The sequence below is a fragment of the Sapajus apella genome, unplaced genomic scaffold (assembly GCF_009761245.1).
Source record: "Sapajus apella isolate SASKATOON/1434 unplaced genomic scaffold, GSC_monkey_1.0 scaffold259, whole genome shotgun sequence".
In the NCBI taxonomy this organism is placed as follows: Eukaryota; Metazoa; Chordata; class Mammalia; order Primates; family Cebidae; genus Sapajus; species Sapajus apella.
The window spans coordinates 347,021-362,901 of NW_022437199.1; the positions used below are offsets into that span (position 1 = coordinate 347,021).

Below are 15,881 nucleotides of genomic sequence, written 5' to 3' on the forward strand. Positions count from 1 at the left end.
TATATCTCTGTTTTGGTACCAGTACCATGCTGTTTTGATTACTGTAGAGTTGTAGTATAGTTTGAAGTCCGGTAGTGTGATGCCTCCCTCTTTTTGCTTTTTGCTTAGAATTGGCTTGGCTATGCAGGCTCTCTTTTGGTTCCATATGAAGTTTAAGGTGTTTTTTTCCAGTTCTGTTAAGAAGGTCTCAGTTTTTCTTTATTCAGTATGATACAAGCTTTGGGTTTGAAATATATGGCTGTTATCATTTTGATCTCCTTCTTCCATATTCAGTTTGTTCAGAGTTTCTAACATGAAGAAATGTTGAATTTTTTTGATAATCATATGGCTTTTGTTCTTCATTCTGTTAATATAATGTATCACATGTATTGATTTGCATAGGTTGAACAATTATTGCATCTCTTTGATGAATTTTACTTTATCATGATAAAAATATCTTTCAAAATGTTGTCAAATTCAATTTACTAGTTTTTTTTTAAAGACTTTTATTATCTAGTTCATTAGAAATATTGGCCTGTAGTATTCTTTGGTTGTGTGTTTATCTGGTTTTGGTATCAAGGTAATACTGGCCTCAGAATGAGTTTGAAAGTATTCCCTCCTCCTCAACTTTTTTGGGAAAATTTGAGTAAGATTAGTATTAATTATTCTTTCAATGTTTCATTAAATTAAGCAGAAAAGCAAGTGGGTCTTGGGCTTTTTTTTTTTTTTTTTTAAATGAGAGACTTTTCATTACTGCTTCTACCTTCTTACTTGTTATTGGTCTATTCAGGTTTTAGATTTCTTCATAATTTAACCTTTTTAAATTATATGTGTCTCAGAACTTATCCATTACCTCTAGATTTTCCAATATATTGACATATAGTTGCTCATAAATCTCTAATTATACTTTGAATTTCTGTGGTAGCAGTTGTCATGTCTCCTTTTGGATCTCTAATTTTTATTTTTGGGTCTTTTAATTTTTTTATAGTCCGGCTAAATGTCAGTTTTGTTTATCATTTCAAAAGGCCAACTTTCAGTATTATTGATATTTTATTTTACAAGTTTCTATTTTATTTCTGCTCTAACTTTTTTTTCTTTTACTATTTTTCGGTTTGGTTTGATCTTGCTTTTTTAATTCTTCAAGGTGCATCACTCAGTAATTTATTTAAAGTTTTTGTACTTTTTTGATGTAGGAGGCATTTATTGCTATAAGTTTCTCTCTAAGTGTTGCTTTAACTGTATTCCATACCAGGTTTTTGTATGATTTATTTTCATTTTTATTCGTTTAAAAATATTCTATATTTTATTATTTTTTTCTTCATTGACCCAGTGGTTCTTCAGGAACATGTGGTTTACTATCCATGTATTTATATGGTTTTCAAAGTTCCTCTTGCTATTGATTTCTAGTTTTCTTCCATTGTGGTCAGAAAAGATGCTGAATATGCCTTCAGTTTTTAAAAAATTTTGCAGACTTGTTTTTTTTTTTTTTTGAGATGGAGTTTCGCTCTTGTTGCCCAGGCTGGAGTGCAATAGCACGATCTCAGCTCACCGCAACCTCCGCCTCCTGGGTTCAGGCAATTCTCCTGCCTCAGCCTCCTGAGTAGCTGGGATTACAGGCATGCGCCACCATGCCCAGCTGATTTTTTGTATTTTTAGTAGAGACGGGGTTTCACCATGTTGACCAGGAATGGTCTCGATCTCTTGACCTCGTGATCCACCCGCCTCGGCCTCCCAAAGTGCTGGGATTACAGGCGTGAGCCACCGCGCCCGGCCGCAGACTTGTTGTAAATCCTAACAAGTGATCAATTCTGGATAATGCTCCATTTGTTGATTAGAAGAACTGTATTTTTCAGCTGTTGGATGAAACATCCTGTAAATGTCTATTAGGTCCATTTGTCCTGTAGTGCCGATTAAGATCAATGATTTGATCCTCTATTCATTGATCTTCTCAGCCTATATCCTAAGAATATATTGTTTCAACAACACATAATGAATCATTGGCTAATACACTAGGCTCCCCTATTTGTGGTTTGGGTTTCTGATGTTTCAGTTACATATGGTCAACTGAGATCAAATGTGCTGAATGGGAAATTTCAAAAATAAATAATTCATAAACTTTAAATGGCGCACCATTCTAAGTAGGGTGATAAAATGTCAGCACATGAAGCATCACTTTGTCCAGCATATTCATGCTGTAGATACTCCCCACCTATTAGTCACTTAGTAGCCATCTTGGTAATCAAATTGACTCTCACAGTATATCATGATTCCTGTGTTCAAGTAATCCATATTTTACTTAATAAAAGCCCAAGGCACAAAGGTAATAATGCTTGCAGTTTAAGTATGCCAAAAGGAAGCCATGTAGTGCTTCCTTAAAATGAAAAGATAAAAATTCTCAGATTAATTAGAAAAAAAAATAGTATGTTGACATTGCTAAGATCTTCTGTCTGTGAAATTGTGAAGAAAGAAGAAGAAATTCATGATAGTTTTACTATTGCACATCAAACTAAAAGTTATAAGTGCTCAGTTAAGATAAAAATGGCATTAAATTTCTGAGTGGAAGACCCGAATAGAAACATATTCCAATTGATGGCAATTGGAATTAGAACTATCTGCATCTTCAGGTGTCTACATATACCCCACAAACAAGGGGTGTTTTACTCCATTCAAGCATAAACACACTTGTATAAATTACATAGACTTCTACAACTCTATTTTAGTATGACCTTTGTCAGAAGGAATGCCTTTGAAATCACTTAATTGGAAATGGAATTCTTGAGTGAAAAGACAGTCAGTAAAACTACACAATAAAAGACCTAGCAATAATGTAAATTTAAGCATAATATAACTGGTAATTTGGTTGTATCTTCTGAAGACTCTGATCACTTCAGTAAACTTGTAATAATGGAACCCTATTTACATAATTAAAATTTTTGATGCCACTTAAAAAGTTATTGGAGTTTAACTCAATTAGTGAGACAATATATTAAAATCTGTAAAGAATAACAAAATTATTAAGATGTCATATCTTCTTTTTACAAGTACAATTATCTCTAGAGAAATAAAGATTACAATTCACTTACCTCTTAAAGTAATAGTCATTCCACACAGTATGATTGTCAGAAACACGATTAAGAAAAATAAGCACCAATTTAAGGTAGCTTTACTGCAATGCTCTTTTGAATGTAGATAATCTGGGAAAAGATTATTGAAAAACATTTTTAAAGTTAAATACAGACACAATACTGCCAGAAACATTAACTATCAAAATGTTATTTTTATTTAATTCCTTCCCTTTTCCCTAGAGGATGCAACTGACCTGTGATCTTATGAACTTTCTATTTTGTCTCCAGAGTTTAATCATTTTCCAAAGTTAAAACAATTGATTTTAACTTTCCAGCTACCATATTCAAGTTACCCTTTTAATTGGAGGGTATCATATCAACTAAACCACAGGGATGAAATAAACAAAATCCAAATTGTTAGAAATTCAACATAGCAAATTATCCTGATTCCTGCCTAAAAATGTAAAAAAACATTTCTTAAAGATATTAAGAGGTGATCTATTGATTAAAATAGACTTAAAAGGCATTGTTTTGGAGAAAAAAGGCAAAACTGAAGTGATAAAGTGATTATTGTAGAGGTCAAATGTGTTATTCTTGGGAGATAGGAGGATGCACACTTAAGAATACATGGAGGGCTTCTGAGCCACATAACAAGAATCTTTCTCAGACAATGTTAGTAGTTGTATTAGTCCATTCTCACTGCTGTGAAGAACTGCCCAAAACTGGATAATTTAAAAAGGAAATATATTTAATTGACTCACAGTTCTGCATGCCTGGGGAGGCCTCAGGAAACTTACAATCATGGTGGAGGGGGAAGCAAACATGTCCTTCTTCACATGGCAGCAGGAGAGGGAAGTGCCTGACAAAGGGGTAAAAGCCCCTTATAAAACCATCAGATCTCATGAAAACTCACTATCACGAGAACAGCATGGGGGTAACCATCTCCATGATTCAGTTATCTCCCATTGGGTCCCACCCATGACAAGTAGGGATTATGGAAACTATAATTCAAGATGAGATTTGGGTGGAGAGACAGCCAGGCCATATCAGTAGTCAACAAATGTGTTTATATTATAATAATTAATCAAGCTATATATTTTTATTGTATAATTTCCTGTTTTTGTGTTATATCTCAAAATGTCTTAGGTATATAAAACCTTTTATAAAGTTAATTGTTGGAAACCCATTCTGACACAATCTCTTGCATACAGTTCACACCTCTAGTTCATTTATCTAGGTTTGTCCTTAGTTAAATAGGCATATTTTCCTCTAACATTCCCCTCAACACTAGAGACATTAGCAAGCTTTACACTGATGTTTCCCAAGATATTTTTCTTAATCAATAGATTTTAGTTTTTATCAGTTTCAGTTGACAGAGATACTGAATGAAAAATTCAGAGTTTGCATATATTCCTGTGCCCTCTTTATCAAAGATTTAAGAAATCATAAAAGAATCCAGAGGAAAATAAATTCTACGTGTAAAGAAACAATGACATTTACATTCTCCCCAAAAACCATGAAAGCAAGAAGAGAGTGGAAAAAAATATTTAAAATGTTAAGAGCAGAAAACCTTATCAACTTAGAATTCTTTAGCTGAAAAAATTATTCAAAGTGAATGAGAAACAAACACATTTTTAGATAAACATTGAGACAACTTGTTACCAGTAGACCTGTCTTATACCAAAAAACAAGAAAGTTAAATGCATTTTTTAAAAAAGAAAGAAAATTATACAGATTAGAAACTTGAATTCTATTATAAAGAATGTAAAAAATAAGTGAAGGTAAAATAAAACTATTTTTCTTATTCTTAATTGATCTAACAGATGACAATTTGTTCAAAATAATAGTAGTATTATATTTAATTATGTTTGCTTATATATCTTTTATATATATTTATATGCTTATGTATGTAAATGGAATGAATAACAGAAATTATACATGGGATAAAGGCAGAGAATTAGGATTTTTTTTTTATTATAAGGTACTCACAGTGCCTGTGAAATGGTATGGTATTATTTGAAAGCAAACTTACATTAGTTGTGAGTGTATATTGCAAACACTAAGGTAACTATTAAAAACAAATTTTTAAAATATAATCGGTATACTAAGAATGGGAAAAAAATGAAACTTTATAAATGCTAAGTTAAAAACTACAAATGCAGAAAAAGAATGAAAGACAAGGCTGGGTGTGGTGGCTTACACTTATAACCCTTTGGGACACTGAGGCAGAAGGATCATTTGAGGCCAGAAGTTCAAGACCAGCCTGGGCAACATAGCAGGACTCTGTCTCTGCAAAAATTCAATAAAAATCAGCCAGGCTTAGTGGAACATGCCTGCAATACCAGCTACTCAGGACTCAGATGGGAGAATCACTTGGACCTAGGAGTTCAAGGGTACAGGGAACTATAATTATACCACTGCTCCAGCTTAATGAATAGAGCGAGACCCTGTCTCAAAAGAAAAGAATGGAAAAAAAAAAAAAGAACAAAGGCAACAAATAGAAAACAGAAGGAAATACAGTAGATATTTAATCCACCTATGTTAAAAATCATTTTAATGTCAGTGAATATTTATAGAATTCTTCACTCCAGGTCCACAGAACATACATTTTTCTCAGTATCATATTACACCTATTTTGAAAGTGACCACATAAATGGAAGTAAATCGCTCTTCAGCATTTGCATAGCATTTCACAGATTTAAATGAAATATTGGTTGGCTGTTTGTTTGTTATTTTCTTCCCTTATTCCTTCCTGTCTCTGCTGTTAAGTACAATTATCGGCATAAAAGAGGTTTTTAATACCTATTTTTAGATTGCATTCCAGCCTGGGCAATAGAGCAAGATTCCTGTTCTCTCTCCCCCTTTCTCTTTCTCTTTGTTTCTTTCTTTAACAAAAAAGAGAAAAGAAAAAAAATAAAACATCAATAGAGAAAGGTTATCACAACCAAAAACTAGGTTTTGAAAGATTAAAAAAAAAAAATGGATAAGGCTTTGGCCAGACTAATTAAGGAGAAAAGGGGAAGGACAAAAATTATTCATACCAGAAATAAATAAGGGGCAATTACTACAGATCCCATGGATGTTAAAATTGACCGTTCTATGTCCACACAGAGGATCAATCACTTGAGAGACATAATTTGCCTAAACTCATACATGGAGAAATAGATGATCTAAATATGTTTATATTTATTACAGAAGTTGAATCAGTGTTTAATAATCTTCCAAAACAGAAATTACCATGTCAAGATAAGCTCATGGTGAATTCAACCAAACATTTAAGGGAAAAAATCATACTAATTCTCTATAGTTTGTTTTGGAAGTTAGAACAGAGAGAATACTTCTTAACTCATTCTATGAGGCCAGGTTTATTCTAATAGGAAAATCAGATTAAGACATTACAATAAAAGAAAACTATGGCGGAATATATCCCATGAACATAGATGCAAAACTTCAATGAAAAATTAGCAAACCTAATCCAATGATGTATAAAAAGAATTATATAGTGTGATCAAGTGAAATTTATTTCAGCTATTCAAGACAGGTTTGACACTTAAAAATCAATTAATGTTATCCATAACATTAACAAGCTAAAAAAATCACTTGATCATATCAATATATACAAAAAATTTAACAAAATTTAACACCCATTTGTGATAAAAACTCTCAGTAAATAAAATTCAACACAGATTTGTGACAAAACTCTCAGTAAATTAGAAATAGGGAAAAACTTCTTCACTTTAATAAAGAGTATCTACGAAAACCTACAGCTAACATCCTCAAATATGGTGAGAAACTTGACACTTTTCCACTAAGATCAAGAGCAAAGCAAAGATCTCCCTCTCATCAGTACTTTACAACATTGTTCTAGAAGTACTAGATAATGCAATAAGACAAGAAAAGAAAATAAAAGTATACAGATGAGAAAATAAGAAATAAAACTGTATTTCTTTGCAGATGACATAATCATCTATGTAGAAAATCAAAAAGAATTAAAAATTCTGGGAACTGATATGCAAGGTTACTGATATGCAAGGTTGCAGAATGCATGACTAACATACAAAAGTCAGTAACTTTTCCATATGCCAGAAATAAGCAAATGGACTTTTAATTGAGAATACAGCACCATATACATTATCATTCAAAACATAAAATGCAAAGCTATAAATCTAATAAAATATGTTCCAAATCTATATGTGGAAAACTACAAAATGAAGAGTGAAATCAAAGAAGAACTAAACAGAGAAGTATTTTATGTTCATGGGAAGAGTTAATATTGCCAAGATATCAATCTTCCCAACTTTATCTACAGATTAAATGCAATGATAATAATAATCTCGGCAAGTTATTTTGTAAATATCAACAAACTGATTCTAAAGTTTGCATAGATAGGCAAAAGACCCAGAAAAGCAAACACATCACTGAAGAAGATGAGAAAAGTTAAGAAACTGACACTACCTGACTCTATGATTTACTCTAAAACTACAATAATCAAGACAATGTGGTATTGGTTAAAGAATAGACAAATAAATTAATGAACAAGGATAGAAAGCAGAGTAGTAGACTAAAGAGAAATAGACCCAGGTAAATATAGTCAACAAATCTTTGGTAAAGGAACAAAAGCAATACAATTAAGAAAAGATAATGTTTTCAACAAATGATGCTGAACAACTAGACACCCACATACAAATAAATGCCTCCTGACTGGGTGGGAGACTTCCCTACAAGGGTCACCAGACACCTCATACAAGAGAGTTCCAGTTGGCATCAGGCCAGTGCCCCTGTGGGACAAAACTTCGGGAGGAAGAAGCAGACAGCAATCTGTGCTGTTCTGCAGCCTCCATTTGTGATACCCAGGTGAACAGGATCTAAAGTGGACCCCAGCAAACTGCAACAGACCTGCAGCAGAGGAGCTCACTTAGAAAATAAACAAAGAAAAGGTAACAACAACAACATCAACAAAAAGACCCCACAAAAACCCCATTCAAAGGTCATCAACCTCAAAGATCAAATGTGGATAAATCCACAAAGATGAAGAAAACCCAAGGCAAAAACGCTGAAAATTCCAAAAGCCAGAATGCCTCTTCTCCTCTAAATGATCACCACATTTCTCCAGCCAGGGCATAGAATGATGCTAAAGCTGAGATGAATGAACTGACAGAAGAAGGCTTCAGAAAGTAGGTAATAACAAATTTCACTGAACTAGAGTGTTATATTCTAACCCAATGCAAAGAAGTTAAGAAGCATAATAAAAGATTATAGGAGCTATTAACCAGAATAACTAGTTTAGAGAGGAATAAAAATGGCCTAAGGGAGCTGAAAAACACAGCATGAGAACATTATGATGCAAACACAAGTATCAATAGCCAGATTGACAAAGCAAAAGAGAAAATATCAGAGCTTGAAGACTATCTTGCTGAAATAAGGCAGGCCGACAAGATTAGAGAAAAAAGAATGAAAAGAAATGAACACAACCTCCAATAACTATGGGACTGTATAAAAAGATTGAACCTATGACTGATTGGAGTACCTGAAAGAGACGGGGAGAATGGAACCAAGTTGGAAAACACACTTCAAGATATATACAGGAGAACTTCTTCAACCTAGCAAGACAGGCCAACATTCAAATTCAGGGCATCCAGAAAACCCCAATAAGATACTCCGTAAGAAGATCAACCACAAGACACAAATCATCAGATACTCCAAGGTCAAAATGAAAGAAAAAATATTAAGGGCAGCCAGGGAGAAAGGTCAGGTCTCTTACAAAGGTAAGCCCATCAGACTATCAATTTTGTATGATTACAATATGCCAGTGTAGATTTATTAATTGTAATAAATGTACTGCTGGTGAAGAATGTTGATGTTAGAGACTGCTATGGTTTGAATGTTTCTCCCAAAGTTCATGTGTTAGACAATTCCCAATGCAATAGTGTTGAGAGTGGGCCCTTTAAGAAGTAATTAGGTCATAATGTTTCTATAATGGGAGTGGGTTTACTATCACGAAATTGGATTTGTTAAAAAGCAAGTTGGGTGCCTCTTGCTCTCTCTTTTTCTTATACATGTGCTCTTTTGCCCTTCCAAATTTTGCCATGGGATGATGAGCAAAATGACCCTCATCAGGTGTGTCTCTCAATCTTGGACTTTCCAGCCTCCAGAGCCATGAACCAATAAATTTGTTTATTATAAATTACCTGGTCTCAGATATTCTGTAATAGCAGCACAAAACAGACAAAGACAAAGTTTATGTATGTGTGGCAACCAGGAGAAAATGAAGAATATGACCTTTCTCTCAATTTTGCTGTGATCCCAAAATGGCTCTAAAAACATGGTCTTTAAACAGAAAAAGAGCAAAAGAAAAAAAGGATATACTAGCAGCAGATCTTACAAGACTATGTAGATTTAAATAGCCATCAAATCAGTGGTGAATTTAAATTTCCCACCTCTAATATTAGTTTCCTGAACTTAATACAGCCAGAAACATAGAATTGAGCATCTGTCAGCAAAAAAAATAGAGAGGGCTCCAGGAGAAGCACTATAGGTATGGCCTGAGGGACAGAAAAGCAAACCCCTACCTCAAATAGAGTATGAAAATGTCACATTATTTTTTCTTTCTCTCTTGTCTGCATTCTCGTGTACCTCAAACCTCAGGTAATCTGATGATGGTAGTGGAAACTATAGCAACAAACAATAGCCAAAACCATGAGAAAGGTCAATCTTCTCCATTTAGTAGAGCTGTGGTTCCATGAGGGTGGGGACAAATCTTTTTCTTTTTTTTTTTTTTTTTTTTCATCTTCCTCACTGTCCTTCTGCCTCATGAGCTTAAAGATGCAGCTATGATTGCAGAAGTGTATGGTACATCAGAATAAAAGGAGCCCCACATTTCTAGCTGGAGGTTGGAAAGGAGAAGCCACTGGGATCCTGAAAGCACTGGTCAAATGGTGAAGAGGAAAGATCTTTAGAAAGAGACCTATGAACATTATTTATAAACTCCTGGGTTCACCTGCCCCTCAACCTATGCATGCCTAGATATGGTTCTAATTGGCATACTAAAGATGTTAAGACCTGAACTAATGAATAAAGCATTGCATAGTTCCCAAATTCACCCCTGGTTGGTGCACAGGAAAGACATATCTGAATAGTACTACACAGGTTTTCAAAATGGAACCGATATTGGAACCAGATCCCACAGATTGTCTTTATTCCATCAGGGTGATTGCTTGCTAAAACAACAGTGTCAATATACTCGAAAATTTAAATAAGATCCAGTCTAACTAAATGTTTATTCAAAATGCTCAAATTACAATCTGAAATTACACAGCATATGAAGAACCATGAAAATGTCAACTTGCATGGGGCAAGACAGCGCAAGCCAAGGAGGGTATGACAGAGACGTTGGAACTGACAAATGCTTCAAAGCAGTTGGTATAAAATGCTCAAAATACCCAATGAGTGAAGAAATAATTGATGTCATTTAACAACATTTAGAGTTCATCTGTTTCCCCCCAAGTTACTTTTTCTCTAAATTGATTACCTTTTAAGTAGAGAAGAAAAGAACTCCAATCTTTTAAGTCCTAAGTTATAAAAGCTTTATTTTCTCTGGCTATGACAATAGTCATTTTTTTCACTTACTAAATCATCATATAAATCTTCAAGTAAAGCTTTTTAATAAAAAATAATAAGCTTCATATATACATATTTATATAATGTGTATATGTATTTTTTCCAGTGCATCCAATGGAAGATAATTCCATTAGAATGCCCTACTGAGCTTTTACTTCAACCTTTGTTTACTTTTTTGATTTGTAAATGTCCTTTACATATTATTTTCTACCATTTTTCTCTTATGAGCTTCCATGATAGGTTTTCTACCTATAGAAAAATGACAGTATCTTGTATCTGAGTAACACTGTAGAGTTTGTGTCGGTTTTTTAGTGAAATTATTTTTATTTTCAGTCATAAACTTAACCTCATCTCATTGTCTTACATCTTTCTCTCCTTACTTGTTAGGACTAGGAATATAAATATATGCATATTTTACACAAATTATAAACCAATTTATGGACTCCCGCATTCCATCTCTTATCCTGGAAAACTTTTTATTAGTTCAGCCCCTTTCCTGTGTGAGCCCATCATACCACTAGCCTCCCATCCAGTCCCCACACTCACTCTGTAGAGCCCAGCTTCTTACCTGGGTTTGCCAGCAATTTAGATGGTGCAATGTCTTTCTCCACATTATTACTGTCATTCATTTTGCCTCCAGTTTCCAAGTGTGATCTCAACCACAGTCTTTACCTTCTCAACTCCAAGAATGATTCAAATAGAAAAAGCCCCAATGACTAAAATGTGTCAGTGTGTAACTGCCCCAGTAACTCAAAATGTCAAGCCTTTAAATTAAATAGCTAGAGGAAAAAAAAGAAGCACAAGTTCTGTCAAAACAAATTAGCTCATCACACACAAAAAAATGAGTGTTTGTAAGAATTTAAAAGAAAAAATATTAAAGCTACTTCTCTAATAGTATTTTGGTTTCAAGAGAAAATAATCCTTGATAACTTTAAATTACTTTATTATTAAAAACTATAATTTTACTATATGGGGCACAAAGTGATGTTATGATAGAAAATAAGATTTTATTGAAAGGAAAAGTTGGCTCTCAGAGGAAATGAATGTTAGGTAAGTAAAGACAACAGCGATTTTAATATCAAATTAAAATTCATTCCCAAGTGTTTACATTCATTTGAAAAATATCTTGCTTTCAAAAGAGCTACACACCTTGTCTTCCTCTAGTACCTGCTAGACTCAGGGTGCTTCAGAGTCTTTTTTATTATTGAAATATCACATACATATAGAAAAGTGTTATAAAAACATAGGAAATGGGAAATTAACTGAGTCCGGGAGTTAAGAAAATGCCCCTGTAGTAGAGTGATGATTAAGCTAAGATTGTGGTGCACAGATCCAACTCCCTCCCATAGTTGCCTTGCTTTCCCTCCCCACCCTCCTCACTCAGTAGTGGCTCCTTTCTCCAAAGATGTTTCAAAGAAAAAGCTTGGTCCTCAGCACTGCAAATCAGAGATTTGTGGCAGTCCAATATAGCCATAATCCCAATTAAGCAGAAATCTGCAAGATATTTTGGGAAGTGGCTGCTATGGCTGCTAAACAGTTTCTAAAATGGGCCTGAAGGGTATGCAGCTTCTGTGCTCCCTCTGGAATAATCCAGGAGTACAGAGGCCCTTTAGCAGCAGCAGCTTCTTGTCAGATGTGTTAATTTCTTGTATATAAATGCCTGTAAGGGCACTTTTTACTAAAATATAATTTATAGTACCCTGCACAAATCATAAGCTTTTATTAAAAATGTAATGTAGAATCCCAGCACTCTGGGAGGCTGAGGTGGGTGGATCATGAGGTCAGGAATTTGAGACCAGTCTGGCCAATACGGTGAAATCTTGTCTCTATTAAAAACACAAAAACTAGCCAGGCGTGGTGGCAAGCACCTGTAATCCCAGCTACATGGGAGGCTGGGACAGGAGAATCTGTTGAACCGGGGAGGTGAAGGTTGCAGTGAGCTAAGATGATGCCATTGCACTCCAGCCTGGGTGACAAGAGCAAAACTCCATGTCAAATAAATAAATAAATAAAATACACACACACACACACACACACACACACACACACACACACACAGCATGTAACAAGTGCCTAGATGGAGATATAAATAAAGCCATATAAAACAATACAGTCTATGTGCCCGGCTCATGTCCTGTAATGCTCATTACCCCAAATATAATTTCTATCTTAACTCTGACACCATACATTTCTTTTCCCTGTTTTTGAACTCTATACAACTGTCCCTGCTTACCCATGAGAAATAAGTTCCAGATTGGACAACTATTGCCTTAATCGAATAGAGACAAAGTTGAGTTAGGCCTGAATTTCCGTTTCCGTAAGATTCTATATATCTCTTTCTTTACTATTTCATTTCTAGTTTGTCCTAGCATGTATGATAAAGCCTTCTAGTAATTCCATCTGAGAACCTGACTTTTGTTTTTTTGTTTATTTGTTTTTAATTTATACAGATGAGGTTTCTCCATGTTGGTCAGGCTGGTCTTGAACTCCCGACCTCAGGTGATCCACCTGCCTTGGCCTCCCAAAGTGCTGGGATTACAGGCGTGAGCCACTGCACCCAGCCGAGAACCTGTTTTTTATTAAAGCTGCTTCTCTTTGTTGGAACCCGAATTTGATTTTGTCTCCTGAACAATGTGTGATTGCTAAAAGTTGAAGTCTGTTTTTCACATATTTCTTCCTAACCTCTTTTCCTGTGAAATTTAATAATTTGGAACATAGTTTGAGAGAAAAATTCTTCTGATTTCTTTGGCCCTATCTCCTCTTTGGGATTTTGGCCCTTTAAGTGCTTAGGAAAACATTTTTCTCTCTTCCCCCCAAAAAAATACCTGGTAACTAAAGCTCTCTGCTCAGAATCTCAGCGTCTGACCCACTGCCAAGATGCCCCTAAAAGAAGGGTGGCTCCTGGAATGCTGACTCGCTTCTCTGTGGCTCCTTCCCAGAATCTTTGTTCCCCTTCCAGTTGCCTTGAGTACCTTTAAGGTACTCTCCAGTGCCTTAAAGAAGTCCCTTTTCTAAGGCCGGGCGCGGTGGCTCAAGCCTGTAATCCCAGCACTTTGGGAGGCCGAGGCGGGTGGATCACAAGGTCAAGAGATCGAGACCATCCTGGTCAACATGGTGAAACCCCGTCTCTACTAAAAATACAAAAAATTAGCTGGGCATGGTGGCGCGTGCCTGTAATCCCAGCTACTCAGGAGGCTGAGGCAGGAGAATTGCCTGAACCCAGGAGGCGGAGGTTGCGGTGAGCCGAGATCGTGCCATTGCACTCCAGCCTGGGTAACAAGAGCGAAACTCCGTCTCAAAAAAAAGCAAGACAGAAAGAAAAGGTCCCTTTTCTTTAAGTCTAGCTCTTCTAGTTGTTCTCAGCATGAGTTTAATGTCTCTCCAGTTATATTATCATACACAGAAGTGGATATGAACTGTCAGGCTTATTGTTTTCACATCCTTTTATGATTTTATTTTTAGCTTAAAGGGGACAAAAAATAAGCCTTGATAAATTTCACATTATCTTGGAATTTCCACACTGATCTGGGACTTTCCGGTAAAACTAAAGATATTACTTTTACTATTACTATCCTGGCATAACTACATAGAACTGCAGCTTATTACTGCTTACTATGCTCCAGACACATTAATATGAGATTTAAATATGTGTTCTTATTTAATTGGCATAAGTAACTAATGAGGCTGACATTATTTTTATTTTTCAGAGGAGCTTTTTGGGTGAGGGACTAACTGACATTACTAAGTTCACAGTAAGGGATAGAACCCATGACTGAAAGATCTGATATAAAAATTACTTTAAAAATAAAGGTCAAATATCAAATGACATGGTATTTCTGTGTTAGTCACATCATTTATTCATATCAATCTCTTGGTTTTTACATTGCTGTAAGTTTCTCCTTCTGTGGAAACTAAACTGAAAGTAAGATCGTGGAGTCCTAAAGATGCACATAATCATTTACCCTTTGACAAATATCTTCAAATTCAGTAACTTTCAGCTAGCATGCCAGGTGGACTCTTAGTGTTCAGTAATGTCCCTTCCTTTAAGGAGCTTAATATAAAACTGAAAAATAAGTAGGTATGCATGACTTATTGTAACAAGCTGTGAAGGGCAGTAGAATAATTTATTAGGAGAGCAGCTAATGAGGGTGCTTAACCCAGAAGAAGTTTTCCCAAGAAAGTACCTACCAATCAAATTTACCATCTGAAAAATCAGCTAGAGTTAGCTAAATAAATGAGGCATTTAGGCCAGGCTTGTCAGCTCACACCTGTAATCCCAGCACTTTGGGAGGCCAAGGTGGATGGACCACCTTAGGTCAGGAGTTCAAGATCTGCCTGACCAACATGGTGAAAACCCATCTCTACTAAAAATACAAAAATTAGCTGAGCATGATGGCACGCACCTGCAGTTTCAGCTACTCAGGAGGCTGAGGCAGGAGAATTGCTTCAACCTTAGAGGCAAAGGTTGCGGTGAGCCAAGATCATACACTTTGGGCAGCAGAGCGAGACTGTCTTGAAAAATATAATAAATTTTTTTTAAAAATGGAGGCATTTGAGGTGAAGGAAGAAGTCTTCCAGTTGAAGGAAGTCTTCCAGTTTCTTCATTTAGGCCCAGAGAGAAGAGAATATATAGCAGAGTTGGGAAAACACATAAAATTTGAGATGGCTGGAGCACAAATTATGAAAGGAGAAATGTGACAAAATATCTCTCCAGTTATCACAAAAGCTTTATATTAAACTATGTGAATCTCATTACTTCTAAGCCATATCACTGTGCTTACTTTCTTACGCAACCCTGTGTTAAACAGCTGATACCATACAGAAGATACAGTGATGTGTATTTACATGATCCCTAGAGAGTTGCAGTGTGAGGAAAAGAAGTACACATATAGAGTAATCTTAATTTCATTTGGAAAATAAATTTGTTTCTTTTTTTCAAAATATAATTTTTTAGTTGAGTCTATATTAGGAGGCAGAAACTGATGACTAATTGACTGGATATAATAGGAAAGAAAAAAGCCCCTTCAAGTTACCTATTACTCCTCAACAGATGTGAATGTCTCAACTGAGTAGTATAAAAGCAATATATTATCAGATTTTGCTTTGTTGGAACAGCTACTGATGAAAAGTTACAAGAAAGAACAAAAGCTTATAAAATTATTTATTCTCAGTGACCTGTATCCCACTTTTCTTGGATTTTTCAGCATGATGGATGGTAAC

General features: G+C 35.1%; 1 protein-coding gene across 4 annotated transcripts in view; it reads right to left on the bottom strand.

Moving 5' to 3' along the window:
* CLEC2D (C-type lectin domain family 2 member D) overlaps nt 1-11,497 on the bottom strand; it is a 37,084-nt gene extending 25,587 nt beyond the window's left edge. For 2 of the 4 annotated variants that reach the window (XM_032271891.1, XM_032271890.1), the window contains exons 1-2: nt 11,230-11,497; nt 3,063-3,173 (exon numbers count right to left, since the gene is read on the bottom strand). In XM_032271891.1, coding sequence (XP_032127782.1) covers nt 3,063-3,173; nt 11,230-11,290 — 172 coding nt within the window. In that variant the 5' untranslated portion in view covers nt 11,291-11,497. Of the gene's footprint in view, nt 1-3,062; nt 3,269-11,229 lie in introns of those variants that run through there. The other 2 variants (XM_032271889.1, XM_032271888.1) reach the window with 2 other exon arrangements.
* Between the last annotated feature and the right edge of the window lie 4,384 nt (nt 11,498-15,881).